Source organism: Haliotis rubra, unplaced genomic scaffold, assembly GCF_003918875.1.
Source record: "Haliotis rubra isolate DU_JTF1 unplaced genomic scaffold, ASM391887v1 Scf107, whole genome shotgun sequence".
NCBI classification, from domain to species: domain Eukaryota; kingdom Metazoa; phylum Mollusca; class Gastropoda; order Lepetellida; family Haliotidae; genus Haliotis; species Haliotis rubra.
Genome location: NW_025764970.1, coordinates 1,624,840 through 1,644,331, shown reverse-complemented (window position 1 = coordinate 1,644,331; position 19,492 = coordinate 1,624,840). Strand labels below are relative to the sequence as shown.

The window sequence follows — 19,492 nt, the reverse complement described above, 5'->3', positions numbered from 1 at the left end:
GCGGGGAGCGAGCCACCCTCTACCCATGTGCCTCACTCTCTCCTCATATACTGAGCCCAACATTTGAATTTACAGGAAATCCAAAGTGTTATTTGGGGAGGATGGGAGGGCTGACCTCATGAGTCAGGATAAGTATAAAATATCAATTTTACTCCAAAATTACATATTTTTCCTTATCCTGACTCATCTCTTGCTTGTAGCATCCTACGGAGCGAGGAGGTGGGAATACTAATACTTTGGATTTTTAATAATTAGTGATTTGAACTGTGATGATTGTAATAACCCTATGGGAACTTCATAAAGGCACTGAACTGATGAATTCCTGCTGCTAACTTATCAGCTGCCATATAAAGGTTATTACCATGTACTTATTATGATAAAGTATATATAACATTAATACAATGCTTAAGACTAATAGACTTAAGCTTGTTAATATGCTAGTATAAACTCCTTAGAGTTTGTTAGCTAAAATACTTTAAGATATAACATAGTACTAAGCTTAAGATATGATTAAACTTAAGCTAATTATATAATAGCAAACTCTTTAGAGTTTGTTAGTTAATACTCTTATATGATATAGATATAATGCTGAGCTTAAGATATGAATAAGCTTTAGCTATATATATAATAGCAAAAACTCTGTAGAGTTTGTTAGCTAATATATTTTTATAATATGAGTATAGTACTGTGCTTAAGCTATAATTAACTTAAGCTACATATATAATAGCCAAACTCTGTAGAGTTTGTTAGCTAATATATATTTTTATAATATGAGTATAGTACTGTGCTTAAGCTATAATTAACTTAAGCTACATATATAATAGCCAAACTCTGTAGAGTTTGTTAGCTAATATATATTATAATATTAGTATAGTACTGAGCTTAAGATATAATTGCTTAAGCTACATATATATAGCAAAACTCTGTAGGGTTTTGTTAGCTAATATATTTTTACAATATGAGTATAGTAGTGTGCTTAAGATATAATTAACTTAAGCTACATATATAATAGCAAAACTCCGTAGAGTTTGTTAGCTAATATATTTTACAATATGAGTATAGTAGTGTGCTTAAGATATAATGAACTTAAGCTACATATATAATAGCAGAACTCCATTAGAGTTTGTTAGCTAATATATTTTACAATATGAGTATAGTATTGTGCTTAAGATATTATTAACTTAAGCTACATATATAATAGCCAAAAAAAACTCTGTAGAGTTTATTAGCTAATATGTTTATAGTGTAACCATAGTACTAAGCTTAAGATAAGATTAGACTTAAGCTAAATGTATATAGCAAAATAAACTCCTTAGAGTTTATTAACTAATATACTTTTATGTTAAAACATAGTACTGAGCTTAAGTTATGATGAAACTTAAAGCTATATATATATAATAACAAAACTCAAATTAGAGTTTTGTTGCTAGCTATCTGCTATAATGTAAACATACTGCTTAAGATATGATGAAAACTTAAGCTAATTGTATAATAAGCAGAAAACAACCCTTTAGAGTTTGTTAGCTATGATATAAACCTAGTATTGAGCTTATGAAGGAAAACTTAAGCTACATATATAATAGCAAGAACTCCATTAGAGTTTGTTAGCTAATACATGTTATAATGTAACCATAAAGCTTAAAATATGATGAAACTTAGCCGAGAAATATATAATAGCAAAACCCTCTTTTAGAGTTTTGATAGCTAATATACCTATATGATATAAACATAGTACTAAGCTTAAGATATGAATAAGCTTAAGTTACATATATAATAGCTAAAACTCTGTAGAGTTTGTTAGCTAATACATGTTATAATATAACCATATTGCTTAGAAATATGATGATACTTAAGCCAAATAGCAAAAACTCTTTAGAGTTTGTTAGCTAATCTACTTATATGATATAAACATAGTACTAAGCTTAAGATATGAATAAGCTTAAGCTACCTATATAATAGCAAAACTCCTTAGAGTTTGTTAGCCAATATATTTTAATAATATGAGTATAGTACTATGCTTAAGGTATAATTAGCTTAAGTTACCTATATAATAGTAAAACTCCGTAGAGTTTGTTAGCTTAATTAACTTAAGCTATGTATAAAATAGCCAAAAAAACTCTGTAGAGTTTGTTGGCTAATGCATTTATCATGTAACCATAGTATTACTCTTAAGATATGAATAACTTAAGGTAAATATATATAATAACAAACTCTGTAGAGTTGTTAACTTATATATTGTATGATGTAATAATCATAGTACTGTGATGATAAAAGGAACTTAAGTAAATTATATATAGCATGAAGCTATTTAGTATTGTTATAAGATAAGTAAAATCTGTTAGATTGACTTATCTTCTCGAGAGAACTGTCAGCTGTTGTCTTGAGAGGACCATGGGATCGAATTGGTGTATACCTGAGGCGTCCTCGGTGGTGATATCTCTCAGATAATGGTTTGCAACCACCATATCCAGTTCAGAAATAAACCCTCCATTATTTCAATCACATTTGTGTAGAACAATTCTAGAAGTTAAGCTATAATATCATGAGTATTAAGCTCATGGAGGGTCGGAATAGGTCCATCCATATGCCGTAGTATGACAGTTCTGATCCAAATGGAGATATAGTACATGAGACTTCACTCTGCGTAAGTTGATGATAGAGGAAATAATCTGTTGCATTTTTTTTTTCCTCCTGTTTGGTTTAGTGGAGATAAATTTACAGTGCTCTTGCTGGCCATCTTGATAGAATCATCGTATCATGGGGTCCAAGTATGTCATCCAAGCGTGTTCATAAACCTCACTTGTGAGGTGTTGGAGTACTATATTCATATCCCAGGTTTGAAGTGAAATTTCCGTTTTATTCTCCAAACAGAAGTTTAGTAGGTTTACTAACCATCTAGTTGTGTTAATTAAGCTTGATGAAATTCAGCTGTAGTCTGAAGCGCTGTGGATTTAGATCCACTTGTATCTTTCGTCCTAGGTAATTAAGCTCACGAAGTCCTTGGCGATGTAGGTGCACAACCAGGTGTGTCTGTCCTCGTTGAACTTTATGTAAAAAATCGCCTGACTGCGATCCCTCGTCTTAACTTGACAGGGGAGGTCTCTATGAAGAAAGGCAGTCTAATCATGAATGTTCAGGTTAACTGGACTGTAATGAGGCTTGCTCGTTCACTGATATATAGTTGTCACTTGTGGCGTAAGTCTTGAACTGTGAACAGAGATCGACCTCTGTGTAGGTCGTTGTCCCTCAGCGGTCCAATCAGAACAAGGCATTTTGATTCTGTATAAATACCAGCTGTGATGTCACGGTGTAGCGGGAAAAAACCCACCTTGAATAAATTCTTGTAAATTCGTTGATATTAGCATAAGCGTCGGTCTTCACCGTAGCTTCGAAGTTATCCGGAGTGACCACGTGTTTGAGAGGTTAATGGTAACCCAGCGAAACCTCCGGTAGCGAAAATATCTCGCTCTGTAATTTTATGCTGGGTAGGTTATTTTCCTGGTTGTCGTGAAAATAATTTCAGTTTTGAATATAATTCCGACTTCCTTATATATAAGGGTATAAACAACTTGCAAGTTGTGAGCTTGTAGACTGTATACATGAATGTATCGTCATAATTGTAGAATTAACGTTGAACTTGTTGTACATATTTCTTCTCAGAAACTTTGGCGATTAAGAGTTATACTTCGCTGTAACAAGGCTGCTGTTCAATTTCGATATTGAATTGTCTGCAGATATGCGTAATGGTCACGCATGTAGATAATCGTATCGTCGTCGAGATTGTATATTAGCAATTTATACGGAATAGTTGATTTCTGTGAAGATCTATGAAATGTCGTTGACTAATAATACAGCGGCGTTCTGTGTTGTAAATAGCCTAAGCAATTATCTTCGGCGTAGGCTTATAGGCGGCATCTGGCATACAGTTGATAATCAACTTATGCGGCGTCTTGAACGGACTGGCCAGTAGCTATATGACGGCGAGTGGCTAGTATATGGAAACCTTGGAGGAGACTTCCTCGGTGAGCGCCGGAGACTTAGCGAAGTTCTCGAAGTATCCCTTCTAGATCTTCTGGGTGAAGTAGACTTGGAGCCACTTAGCCTTCGCGACCATCGCGAAGGTGTCGAGTCAAAGCCCGATTATATATATATATATATATATATAAATATATATATGGCGCTTGCCGTGAACAGCCTCTGTGTTTAACAGGATGTGGGATCGGGCGGCTTGCCTGCCTAAATAGGGCATGGATCATCTTATCATATTCAGAGAAGTATTGTTACGAAGTCTGGTGATAAGTGTCTAATTTGATCGTTCTAGATCTATTTAGGCCAGCGAACATCACGTCTGCGTCATGGATTCAACAGAACCATATACTCGATTGTAGTTCTTATACTTGATATCGATGATCAACTTGTCTATGGGTTGATCTTCCTCGGAGACTTGTGAGGAACGTTGATAGTTCGTGAAGCTCTTGTATAGTCCCCTTGATGTCCTTCTAGATGATGATGATCTGGATTCAGGTGTCCTTGGCGCATGCCTTCGCTGAAGCTTCCTCTGCGTCGGTCGAGAGGCAACGATATGACCTTCGAAGGCTCCGTGATGTCTGATGGTCCGAAGTCCACATCTAGGATGAAACGCGATAAGGTGATGATCTATCCTGCCTTCGCGAAGTCCTTCGTGCGAAGGCTGTACATCTAGGTTCTTTCCGCCTTGAAGGCTGTACATCTAGGTCCTTTCCGCCGAAGGCTCGCCGCGAAGGCTGTACATCTAGGTCCTTCGCCAAGGTGGTCCGTGACTTCCTTCGCGAAGGTGACATCGCCCTGGCTGCTACGTTGACGGGGTGCCTCTGGGGTGTTCACGCTTGGAGCCTTCTGGCGAAGCTTCGGACTCCTGCTACCGCAGAGATATTGGTCCTCCATGATGTTCATAATTTGTCGCATCATGTCTTCTGGGATGGTCTGCGACGAGGTCGTCGGTGCTTTATCTGCGGTGTTAATGGAGGGTCCACCGGAAAATCGTCCGACATCAGTGTAGAGGCATCAGGCTGCATGGTGATCTCTGCTGATGTCGTTGTAGCTGTCACGGTCGTTTCTTGTGGCGTCACGTCGGGGATGATGATCAGCTGATCATCGTAGAGGTCCAGGTCATCGGTTGGAACAATCTCGGTTGAGAAAGTCCTAGTAGACTTCGTTGGATTTTCCTCAGAGGTCGACGCTGCCCTGGGTGTGCGGCGTCTGGCGTTGAGTGTTGGTAATGATGGGACCCTCAGGACGATCATCGCATATCTGCGCTTGGTACATCAGGCTGCATGCTGATCTGTGCGACATCGGTCAATCTTTGATGTATTAACCGGTATGATGACCGGCTGATCATCATACAGGCCCAAAACTTCGATGGGAACGGTCTCCGGTTGTTGAGATGTAGTAGAAAACCCTCTAGTCTTCTGCTGCGACGATGGGATGTCTGGGGAAGCAGGATGCTTCTTGGAGATGGCGGACTACGCCCCACACCTCTCCACCACTCTAGCGGAACACCACACGGAGAAGTCGCCAACAGCAGTAGACTGGCGAGGGTTCCGTGTATCAGTCATACTAGACTCTGCATACGCGACCTATCTGCTGTCGCGTGCCAAACGCAGCAAATATTAATAAAAGGTAGAATTGGATAAATTAGTACCGCAACTGCAGTGTGAATATAATAAACATGGCGGCCGCACATCATATTAAAGGCGGATCAGCAGCAGCATAAAAACGTAATCTGCAATAGTACAGAATTTTCATCAACGTAATCCACTGAAACAAACACGCGTCCCGTGAATAAACTGTAGAAAAACGACTAAATATCAATATATATGTCGTTGAAGGATACTAGCTATAAACTCTATAGATGTCTATCACGAGGTAACTAACTAAATATAAATCAAAGGATATAGTGTGTCGGAGATACAGATGGCGCCTCACGTCCAGCTCACTGGGCTGAAGAAGGAGAGAGGAGGCATGGGTAGAAAGTGGCCCTCGCCCTCAGCGCTTGTGGAAAGGAGGTAACTCCTCGTGGTGAATACTAATTAGTGATTTTAAATTGAAGGGAGCTTCAATTAGGGAGATACAAGTGTTCCACTATGTTCGCAAGAAGAAGAAGACAAGCAAAAAGAGCATGAGTCAGGATAAGGAAAAATATAATACAGCAGTATTTTATTTATTCATTAAGATTTTATTTACCAGTACATCATGAAGCGAATAGTCACTTAACACTCAATCATCTCATTCACAACAACCCGGCTTGTTTGAAATCACAAAGAGCTTCATATACAGTAGAAGTTAATTTGTCAGATCGTCAGAATTCGGAACATAAGACTGATGTGTTTTTCATCTCTTCCGTGAGTAAACGGATTACTGTGTACTAGTATATCGCACAGATAGAGATTTCCGGTGATTAAGCAATAAACGCCACCTGACAGGTTAAGCCACTCTGTTTGTTTTCACTGCTGTTAGTGGCGGCCAAAGAGACAGCTGGCAGTTCCGGCAATTACTGATTGCGCGAATAATTGACCGCGCGATGTAGTCTAAACTGTCAATTCCTCGAAAATTGCACCACGCGAAAATAAGTACGTTTACAGTATTTGCCACTAATATGGCAATGTCCCCCGCCGGTAAAGAAGAATGAAATATTTATAACATATTCACTACTTTCTATTTTCTTGTCACATGCAAGAACTGACTGGTGTCTGCGTAATCACCCAATGTAGGCTGTCGACATACTTGAAGACATTGGGTGCAATGAGATATCACGTTTACATAAGTTTGAAAAGCTGTCAAAGTGTCGTGGTGATCTTGAAGATAAGATCAAGGTCACAAAAATTGACTGGTGTCTGTGTAATCCCCTAATGTAGGCTGTCACCAACTTTGAAGACATTGGGTACAACAGTTAATGAGATATCAAGTTAACAAGAGTTTGAAGAGTGGTCAAAGTGTTGTGGTGACTTTGAAAATAAGGTAAAGGTCACCAAAATCGACTGGTGTCTGCGTAAGCACGACAACTGCGTTAACAAGAATCGGGACGTACAGACGGATGCTGCTGAATACACAGTCCTCCGTTTTGCGGCGGGGACAACAACAAAGTAATATACATGTATAATGGATAACTCACTGATAGCGCAGTAATATATCATCAGTGTTCTGCCATGGCATATCAACATGTGAATAATGTTTACATCCAGTGCAGTCCTACCTTTTTCGAGCAAGGAAGCCTCTGGCTGCTGTTTGTATACAAATGACGTTTTCTGATAATCCAGGTACCATCTTCGGACACTGATACCCCGGTACCATCTCTGAATAGCCAGAGCAGCATCATACTCCAGACGGAGACTAGAAAGAGTTCTCTGAGCAAGCCATCGTCTTGTACATTTCTGAAAACAGTATCAAGTATTATCAGCTATGCATTGTTCTCAGGGAAACATTATGTACAGTACAAAAAATATTTCATTTTCATCAATGCATCTGTTCAGGTTACCATATTGTTACTTATCGGGCCTGATGAAACTATACAAAGTCTAACCTGAGGACATAAGTCAAAGGTTATCGCACCCATAAAGCACGTGTGTGGCTGCTTACACTTTCCCAGTGTAAGCCAACTGAGGCATCGCACAGCAGTTTAACATGGACACAGTACTCGGATGCAGTCTCCCAACTCAATTCATTCTGTTAATGCCAAGTACCAGCCAGGGTGACAAGTACCATTTCTTAACATTCTGAAGTATGATAAAGGCAGAAACTGCCCAACTAGTAGACACAAGACACAAGTGTTAAAGTAAACTGAAATGAGTCTACATCAGCTGCATGCATGGAATAACCTTACCTGTGCGAAGACCACTGCTGTTCGTAACCTGGTGTAGTTCTGTCTTTCCAAGATGGTCTTAGCCCACCGTTGGATCTTGATGACCCGCTCCATGATGGCACGATGAAGTGCTTCATCTAGCATCAGCTTCTCACTCTCACGTAAAAACACCTGCAGGATAATATTCAAGCATGTAGCATTCACAAACAGGCCAAGGCAAACAATTGGATGAGAGGTTGGAGTTACACACATTATCTGCATTCAATCAGCTCTACTGATAGCAACACAACACTGTAACAGTTCAAACACTATACACCCTGGCCACATCTCAACTATTTAATTTAAGAGGAGGATTAGGTTTGGGGTAATTCGAAGTTCCAGCAAATCAGACTCAAAGGCCACCTTGACGACTCAGTTATTATGATGTATACCAAACTACCAATCATAGCAAATCGTACCCAAATCATTCAAGGCCATTTTGACCGATAACACAAATTATTTATCTCTTCATGATGAAGGTCTCCATTAATACAAATATGAGGTACAATGCCGCCTCGACCTAGACTAGACAACACTGTGGAATGCCATCATACCTTTGTCTTGCCAATCTGGTAGTTGTCCCTGTTGAGATCCATGCTCTCCAGGAATATCTTCACATCCTCCTGTGAGCTGAGAAGTCCTTTAGGCAGCAGGATCTTGTACAGCTGGATGAACTCCTGCAGTTACAAGTTGTCACACTATGTCATGCCAGGTTATAACAACAACAGTATAAATGACAGTTTTGTCATGAACTGTAACACTACAGAATAGCTGCTTGCTGAAATCATCTGAAAAGTTACATACATAGTTTTTGTATCATAAAGAAGTTGCTATCCACAATATCCCTTGTTACAATTACATCCACCTTCTACTGTGTACAAGGACTCTCAGTTACAGCTTACATGTGCCAAAAGAATACTGATTTTGCATTACCTCAAACGTGAGCCTGTAGTTGTAGCCGGACTGCCGTATCTTCACAGTGGCCAACATGCCAGTGTACCGCAACTGTCTCAGTACTATCTCATCATCAAACACACATGGAGCCTGGGAGAATAATAGTACGTTACATAACCACACTGTCACATCAAAAGGTAGATTCTTAAAACCGACCATTCCAAACGGAATCCATACTCCGATGTATTTATTGTTTGTTGTTAATGCCACACTCAGTTCAAGCTGTATGACGGCATTCTGTAAGTAATCAATTCGGGAGCAGACAATCCAGTGATTGATATATGCAAAGATAAAAGGTACAATGGCACATGAACAACGTTACCAAGTCTGACCATCCAATCCACAATGTCATCCACAACAAGTTTCTGGGGATCTATTCTAACAAAGGATCACTAAATATCCACAAAAATTAAATATCTTGCATACCCAAATTAATATTTCCAAATACCTCAGCTGAATTTACAATCCAAAAACATTACAACTACATTTGATAGGGCAAACAAATAGGACAGTTGGAATGCTTACTTGGAATACAAGTTACTCATCAATACTGGAATCCATAAACGAACCAGCTTGAGCAATGTGTCTCTCGACAAAACACATTTCACATTTTTATTTCAAGACAAATTGAGTGTGATTATTAGAGCAGGATACTTCATTTATAGACAAAGCAGCTCAATGTTTTGACACTATCAGATCAGTGACTGAGTCTATCACTGTAGTTGGTATGTCAAATACTGGTATGCTGTTTACCTTATCAGCATTAGACTTGATACAGCGGATGAAGAAAGGGTTTGCCTTGTTCAGGGTGTGCATCAACCTGGACAGGGACCACTGAAAGGGAGGAGAAGATCATGCAGTTGGACAACAGTCTAATCTTCAGTCAGCCAGCTCAGCTTATCATTATCATTCACGTCCAGTTACTCCAATCTTAATGTATGCTTGGAGCAAAGTTCGTTCTTGTAGGCTCAGTACTTTTCTGAACATGCTGTTAAGGGATAAAATGAACTTTCAGTTCTTTACATGAAATATGAGCTACACTATGCAACAGTATTTCTCCACGATGTTTGTAGTAAGAAATCTCTGACCTGGAACTGAGCCCCGACCGTGGGCGGCTGTTTCTTGGAGCCTACACGGCTGCCACCAAAGGAAATCATTGTCCTGCTGGCTATGGCCTTCAGAGTCTTGATGTCTCGGAAACTCTGAAACACATCATGTTACCACCAGCTGAATGATAAGAATGGTACAATACCAGATTGACAACAAAACCTTGAAGACTCTAATACAAAAATCTTCATTTCAACTGAACTTACCAGAGAGGGTCTTGGTTTAGGTTTGAATGACCTGCTTTTCCTGAAATTAGGACAAGTCACCATCATACACAAATAAAATGCATATTCAAACGTCATTTGCAGACAGGTGGATTGACTGACAAGACTGTACCATAACAGGAAGCACAATTTCCACTTTTACTGCATCTATACATTTCTCAGAACATCTACTAAATGTATATTTAAGCTTCTACATGTGCATGAACATTTGGGAAATCAAAAGTAATTACTAATTACTAACAAAATCAAAACAAAAAGGTACGAGGCAGATTTAGAGATCCACTGATAGCACATATAACAAAACATAAATGTTAAGACTGTAAATGCTATTTGCTTGAAAACTGCCTTGAATGTAATCTACTCTTAGTTATATGTCATACAAAAGACCAACATACATAATGATTTTTGCAGCTTTACGGATGACACGAGTGTCTGCAGCGGACATATGGGACTCCAATATTTTCTCTTTGTGCATTAAGTCACCATGCTGCCTCATAAACACACTGTCATCGTCGCTAAAACACTCATCAACAGTGGTTGGGCATGCATTCGACGGGCTAGCATGCGGACTAGATTGTGAGCGTTGTTCATTCGGCTGATGACTAGATAAACAAAACAGCAAAATAAAAGAGTAAGCACAAAACATAATGGGCACAATCTGTACAGAAGCTAATAACAAAACTGGTTTCTGTTAAATAGTATGTCGAAATTCAGGCATGTTCAAGGAATTGGAGCCCTTGGTGTCCTGGTTTTGGGACATCTATATATGGCCAGTAAATACTTATGGCAAAAAGTACCGGTATGTTTTCAAAACTTTTAAAACTTTGGTTCAAATTGATTTTAACTGCAATCAGGTGAAACCAGTTTTCTTTGCCATGTTAACTCTTACTTCTCAACCCCTGGGTAATATAAGCATGAACTTGTGACTATGAGGGTTAAGTAAGGGTCAATATAGCTGCAGCAACTACAGTGTCAAAATGTCACAATACACAGGCACACACATGAGCACATTGAGAGGATATACTGGGGAGTCAAACTGTGGAATTCCAGGTTCGTTGTATCAGGGCAACATCTATTCTAGAAGCTATTTCTTCCTATTGGCTGGCTGACGCCTGTGCAATCCAGTCCTGATTTCCTCATTAATGACTACATGGACATTAGGGCTGCTACGGTTCACTCATGTATTCAGTTAATCTAAACATATCCCTTCATCAAGTCAACTTGTATCCATGATTACTAGAATCAATTAATTACGTATGAGTAAGGATAAGGAAAAATATATATCCATGAATCTTTTTCAAAAAGGAGTGTTTTTACTTGAATTTGTTAGTTATTTATGAAAACTAGATGTTAAAATGGAAAATATCCTAGTCAGGAAGGATAATAGCCCAAACTCTTATATATTTCATCTGACAATAAAGTGGCCAATGGCCATTGTCATGATAAAATAACATTGTCAGCATTGTCAAAACATGTCATATAATTATTTCATTACCATATTGTTATTGTTTCATGAATGCATTGAAAAATACATTAACTGCAGACTTGTTTTTGTATTCGTTACCCAATATTCACATTCATTACCCAATAATCCTGACAAGTATTTGCCTCATGGTATATTCAATCATTGCAGCACTAATGGAACGTAACTCTTCCTGTATTCTGTACCATTATACAATGACTTTCCCACAGCCCATGGTATGCTAATTAAATCACTCGTTAAATTTAAATGCACGTCAGAAGAGTTTGAGTTGACTGTTTCAGGGGATTATTGAATGGAGTCAGCAATATTCAGGATGTAACTGGGCTCAGATAGACCGACTGGTCAACTGTCTGACACACACTATCGGTCATCCCTGGTAGTCTTTGGTCACTATTACATCATCATTCTCAGCAAACATTTTGACACATCAGCAACATTCAAGTAGTAGTGACGTATCGACTGTATTTCCAGGACCTTATGACAACAAATAGTTGAATCAGGATGAGGAATCAATTTACATTTACAGCACTCTTCAAACACAGTCTTCCAAAGAGTTGCCATGCACCCAAGGGTAAATGTCTTAGCCGATAAGAAACCTAGTCATTTTGGAACTGTAATGGTCTTGGACATAAGTTAAATTCAAAACCTGTGAATGGTGCTAGATATGAAAGTGAAACTGTACTAATATTTGTGTAGTATGAAGTGTGTGTAGTTTTCAGGTCCAGCTTTGTTGTTGTTGAGAGTGAACACACATGCACACATGATCATCAGCTGTTTAGTATATTGTCGTCGGTGAATCTACATCACATGTGCTGCTGTCAGTGTCAAGTTGTGGTACCCATGCTACAAACAGCCATTAACTTTAACAGATGGTACAAATTTCTTCGGATCAAATTAAATTAAGAAAAGAGATACATCAATAATTTGTACAGAATGACTTCAAGGCTGACAGAAATTCCTGAAAGGTAAAATCCTACCATAAACCAAACAGACAATAAGTAACTAATGATTTTACGCCCACTTCAAAATATCATTCCAAACATTACAAAATAATATTATTGAGAGGACCATTAAAACTTTGTTGTTGAAGATATCAATCTCTTTTCAATGTCCAGATGATATCGTATAAACATTAAAATTAAGACTATTTTCATACACTCCTCATATCATTCATCATATTTTTTATTATATGTAATACTTACCCCAACAACACAGAATTGTTTACCATTATCATGCAGACAAATTAATGGAATCACACTTCTGACTTGTAGTAGTGAGAAAACTTCATGCAAACTCAACCCTAACTTTACTGAGATTTGATTGAAATGCCACACATTAGGCCTGAGTATCATGCGTGTAAGTAGTACACCTGCAGGAATTAGTTATCAACTGTCACACAGCTCTAGAACACACTGCAGACAGCAGGGCAGGAACTTGTCAGTGTTCAATCACAACAATACCAGCTGATGTCTACCCTCTAAACTAATTTCGAACATAATTGTTGGCAGTAACCCTCATTGAGTGGCAACTGAAGTTGGAACCTTTCAAGAAAAATGTACTGTACTATGTCCCTTTCCTTCATGGAGCAAAGATCTCTCTTCATCAACCCCCTCAACAGGAATATGTTTCACTTCCTGTGATAACTTGGTTCATTCCCCGTTCTATGACAACAGATCTCCCTAACACTTCCTTGACGAGAGATTTCTCCCCTTGTCATTACCAGAGTTCCCTTCCCTTGCAGTCACAAAAGGAATAGTCTCCCCTTTAAGTGATAAAATGTATTTCTCCAATGCTTTTTTACAACAAGGATCTTACCTTTCTCCAACAACAAAACCACCACCCTTTACTGTAGCAATACCAGATCCAACCCTCCCAATTTCTGAGAGAACATGAGATCCCCCTTCCCCGGATTGCCCCTGACAAGTTCCGCCATAAGTCAACCTGGCAGTGCATTCCTTCAAGCCTGGACTTACTGTATCTTATGCAGTACTCGCATTGTGTGAGCCACATGGTAAAATCTTTAAGCAAATAGAAAAAAAACACACTAGAAAGTCATAAATTACTCTTAGCTTATTTAGTTAGCTTATTCCATAACAACATTTTTTAAAGATATACACATAAAATATTACTTTTACGTTTTTATTTTTGAAAACACATATTAACAATATTATTTTTTATCACATTTTTCTTGTATGAAACTATTGTAAGAAAACAAACCTGTAACCAAAACACATCAATTTATGTTTAGCGAATAAAAACATGAGTTGCGAGACTGTTAACACTAATTTCACTGAGCATGACAAGGAGTAATTGATGAGGTCTAATCTACAAGATGTCAGCTAATCCTACCCCTCTTCCCCTTTTTTCTTAACAATGGATCCTTCCATCAGCTCATTCCGGGAGAGTCCACATAATCTAAGGGACGAGAGCATGAAATGGACATGTAAAAGTTGTCTACTGACAGAATAGTCTCATGCAAAGCTAGCGGAGGCTACACTACTGTAAGTAATATGTCTGATGTGTGGTGTATATCACAGACTCAGGAAGGAGGGAATCAGTGAGCCTACCGCAGGATAATCAATCACACTTCACACACCACTAGTTCCCAATCAGTAATGGACACACCACTAGTCCCCCATCAGTAATGGACACACCACTAGTTCCCCATGGACATACCACTAGTTCCCCATTAGTAATGGACACACCACTAGTTCCCCATCAGTAATGGACACACCACTAGTTCCCCATCAGTAATGGACACACCACTAGTTCCCCATCAGTAATGGACACACCACTAGTTCCCCATCAGTAATGGACATGGACACACCAGTTCCCCATCCCCATCAGTAATGGACACACCACTAGTTCCCCATGGACATACCCAGTTCAGTAATGGACACACCACTAGTTCCCCATCAGTAATGGACACACCACTAGTTCCCCATCATGGACACTACCACTAGTCCCCATCAGTAATGGACACACCACTAGTTCCCCATCAGTAATGGACACACCACTAGTTCCCACTAGTTCCCCATCAGTAATGGACACACCACTAGTTCCCCATCAGTAATGGACACACCACTAGTTCCCCATCAGTAATACCACTAGTCCCCATCAGTAATGGACACACCACTAGTTCCCCATCAGTAATGGACACACCACTAGTTCCCCATCGGTAATGGACACACCACTAGTTCCCCATGGACACACCACTAGTTCCCCATGGACATACCACTAGTTCCCCATTAGTAATGGACACACCACTAGTTCCCCATCAGTAATGGACACACCACTAGTTCCCCATGGACATGGACACACCACTAGTCCCCATCAGTAATGGACACACCACTAGTTCCCCATCAGTAATGGACACACCACTAGTTCCCCATCAGTAATGGACACACCACTAGTTCCCCATCAGTAATGGACACACCACTAGTCCCCCATCAGTAATGGACACACCACTAGTTCCCCATCAGTAATGGACACACCACTAGTTCCCCATGGACACACCACTAGTTCCCCATGGACATACCACTAGTTCCCCATTAGTAATGGACACACCACTAGTTCCCCATCAGTAATGGACACACCACTAGTTCCCCATCAGTAATGGACACACCATTAGTTCCCCATCAGTACTGGACACACCACTAGTTCCCCATCAGTAATGGACACACCACTAGTTCCCCATCAGTAATGGACACACCACTAGTTCCCCATCAGTAATGGACACACCACTAGTTTCCCATGGACACACCACTAGTTCCCCATGGACATACCACTAGTTCCCCATCAGTAATGGACACACCACTAGTTCCCCATGGACATACCACTAGTTCCCCATCAGTAATGGACACACCACTAGTTCCCCATCAGTAATGGACACACCACTAGTTCCCCATCAGTAATGGACACACCACTAGTTCCCCATGGACATACCACTAGTCCCCCATCAGTAATGGACACACCACTAGTTCCCCATCAGTAATGGACACACCACTAGTTCCCCATGGACATACCACTAGTTCCCCATCAGTAATGGACATACCACTAGTTCCCCATCAGTAATGGACACACCACTAGTTCCCCATCAGTAATGGACACACCACTAGTTCCCCATGGACACACCACTAGTTCCCCATCAGTAATGGACACACCACTAGTTCCCCATCAGTAATGGACACACCACTAGTCCCCCATCAGTAATGGACACACCACTAGTACCCCATCAGTAATGGACACACCACTAGTTCCCCATCAGTAATGGACACACCACTAGTTCCCCATCAGTAATGGACACACCACTAGTTCCCCATCAGTAATGGACACACCACTAGTTCCCCATCAGTAATGGACACACCACTAGTTCCCCATCAGTAATGGACACACCACTAGTTCCCCATCAGTAATGGACACACCACTAGTTCCCCATCAGTAATGGACACACCACTAGTTCCCCATCAGTAATGGACACACCACTAGTTCCCCATCAGTAATGGACATACCACTAGTTCCCCATCAGTAATGGACCACTACCATCAGTAATGGACACACCACTAGTTCCCCATCAGTAATGGACACACCACTAGTTCCCCATCAGTAATGGACACACCACTAGTTCCCCATCAGTAATGGACACACCACTAGTTCCCCCATCAGTAATGGACACACCACTAGTTCCCCATCAGTAATGGACACACCACTAGTTCCCCATGGACATACCACTAGTACCCCATCAGTAATGGACACACCACTAGTTCCCCATCAGTAATGGACACACCACTAGTTCCCCATCAGTAATGGACACACCACTAGTTCCCCATGGTAATGGACACCACTAGTTCCCCATCATCAGTAATGGACACACCACTAGTTCCCCATCAGTAATGGACACACCACTAGTTCCCCATGGACATACCACTAGTTCCCCATCAGTAATGGACACACCACTAGTTCCCCATCAGTAATGGACACACCACTAGTTCCCCATCAGTAATGGACACACCACTAGTTCCCCATCAGTACTGGACACACCACTAGTTCCCCATCAGTAATGGACACACCACTAGTTCCCCATCAGTAATGGACACACCACTAGTCCCCATCAGTAATGGACACACCACTAGTTCCCCATCAGTAATGGACACACCACTAGTTCCCATCAGTAATGGACACACCACTAGTTCCCCATCAGTAATGGACACACCACTAGTTCCCCATCAGTAATGGACACACCACTAGTCCCCATCAGTAATGGACACACCACTAGTTCCCCATCAGTAATGGACACACCACTAGTTCCCCATGGACATACCACTAGTTCCCCATCAGTACTGGACACACCACTAGTTCCCCACCAGTAATGGACACACCACTAGTCCCCCATCAGTAATGGACACACCACTAGTTCCCCATGGACATACCACTAGTTCCCCATCAGTAATGGACACACCACTAGTTCCCCATGGACATACCACTAGTTCCCCATCAGTAATGGACACACCACTAGTTCCCCATCAGTAATGGACACACCACTAGTTCCCCATGGACATACCACTAGTTCCCCATGGACACACCACTAGTTCCCCATCAGTAATGGACACACCACTAGTTCCCCATCAGTAAGGGACACACAATGCTGAAATTCAATTGTTGTACATGTTCTGCAAGCATGGGTAAACATTTCTCGAAAACATTCATATGAAATCTAGTCAACTGCTGCTTGGAACTAAATAGAGGTCATTTCTGCACAGTATGTATTTGAGTCATGCTATTATTCTCGATTGTAGAAATTAACCTCAAGAAGAAATAGCGAATCATAAACAAATTCAAGTTCCAAAATATAGTACATCATTTTCTCATTTACAGTTCTGTTTGCATAGGAACTAATAAACTCTGCAGAATACCCATGGATATTTCAGATATATATTCCTGTGTTAAATATGAGAGAAACAACTAGAGACTACATGAAAACAAAAGAGAGAGTTGTCTGGTGCCCTGGGTTTGCATGTCAATACATAAGGGCTATTGGATGTGAGATGACTATAATGTGAAGTGCCTGATATTACACAATGCATCAATACCCTTGTACAGACTACAACCTTACCTTAACAAGTTCTCACCAATACTGGTTTCAAGTTGAGAATCAGATAATCTCTTCTTTAATTTCTTCCGTTCAGGTCCTGAGAATAAAAAAAATATTTTCAATCCAAGAAAACAAAAATGTGCTCCTTCCTGTATGGAATTATATGCCTAATGCTGCTATGATCAGGCCCCATTCCACGACATGATCATAGCACTAGGGTCAACTTAAATCCCATACTTTAACATAGACTTAAGACTGACAGCACTGCCATCACTTTTGGGCAGCTGGCTTTACTTTATCATAGCTTCACGAATGGCATAGGGCCAAAAATGCTTTGTGGATAGAGTAACTGACTGGCAATTTTATGTTCTAAAATTGTTGCATAATGCAGCCATATTCCAGCTATCTGATGATGTCTGTAAATAATCACGCATCTATCTACACAATTGGGATGGGATGACAAAGCATGAAGTCAGAGAACCTGACCTATCACTTCCTACAATAGGCATGGGTCACAGAAGATCATCCCTATCTCAGATCTTCACCTAATATTTTGAGTGAGTAACATCATGCATTATGGAGAGATGTATGTGTAAGTACCTGATCAATATCCAAGGAAACTCACCTCCATTCTTCCTGTACCTTTCTCCCGCACGGAAGAACGCATGATAGCATCGGAAGAAAGCTCTTACTATAGACCATCGCAACACAGCCACTGGGTCAATACCTGAGGTAGAAACAAACAGATGTAGATATAGCTTAAGATAGCTTTAGATATCATTCAGTCTGACTACATACCTCTTCTCTACCTGTACATATATTACATGAATCTCTGTTCCGTACAATCTCAGATCAGTTTGTTTGTCCCTTATAATATTCAACCAATATCAAGGTGCCCAATAGAACAAATCTGGACCAGAAAAGCCAGTAGTTGATATTAAGACCAACAAATCAGTGTTCACACACTCAACCAATTTACAAAGTCCACCAGGGACATTTTACTTGACCTTTATGGAAAACACAAGTTACTGGGAAACACTTCGAATACTGAATCTCCCAGTAATCTCCAATGAAATTCCCTTTTGTTCAAATTACTAACCTACAAGTTCCCGGACAAAAGACTGACTGCTCTTCTTCAGAACACCAACTATATCTGTTCTGATTAGATCAGCATTCTTCTCTCGGAAATCCTGCAAATACATTCATTGGAGAACTCAGGGAACACATGCAGGAAGAAATCTATCAATACACATGATCAATAAAATTTCAGAAAATCTTCAAAACAAATTCACATTCAATAAAATATCTGTCAGTGTTAATTTCACATATGAAATACACATGATCAATAAAATTTCATATAATCTTCAAAACAAATTTACATTCAATAAAATATCTGTCAATGTTAATTTCACATATGAAATACACATGATCAATAAAATTTCAGAAAATCTTCAAACAAATTCACATTCAATAAAATATCTGTCAGTTTTAATTTCACATATGAAATACACATGATCAATAAAATTTCAGATAATCTTCAAAACAAATTCACATTCAATAAAATATCTGTCAATGTTAATTTCACATATGAAACAATAAAATATCAGATAATCTTCAAAACAAATTCACATTCATAAAATATCTGTCAATGTTAATTTCACATATGAAAATTAAAATACAACAAGTGTTTGCCACTGATATGGCAATGTCCCCCGCCACTAAAGAATGGAATATCTATATTTACTACTTTTTATTTT

At 39.7% G+C, this 19,492-nt stretch overlaps 1 protein-coding gene across 1 annotated transcript in view; it reads right to left on the bottom strand.

Moving 5' to 3' along the window:
• The window catches only part of LOC124279769 (unconventional myosin-IXAa-like), a 160,836-nt gene that overhangs the window by 47,883 nt on the left and 93,461 nt on the right, over nucleotides 1–19,492 (bottom strand). Inside the window, 12 exon segments of the mRNA XM_046715653.1 lie at nucleotides 7,232–7,292; nucleotides 7,295–7,409; nucleotides 7,859–8,008; nucleotides 8,431–8,553; nucleotides 8,810–8,920; nucleotides 9,584–9,664; nucleotides 9,919–10,032; nucleotides 10,144–10,183; nucleotides 10,557–10,763; nucleotides 17,757–17,832; nucleotides 18,361–18,462; nucleotides 18,835–18,925. Of these exon segments, the coding sequence (XP_046571609.1) occupies nucleotides 7,232–7,292; nucleotides 7,295–7,409; nucleotides 7,859–8,008; nucleotides 8,431–8,553; nucleotides 8,810–8,920; nucleotides 9,584–9,664; nucleotides 9,919–10,032; nucleotides 10,144–10,183; nucleotides 10,557–10,763; nucleotides 17,757–17,832; nucleotides 18,361–18,462; nucleotides 18,835–18,925 (1,271 nt within the window).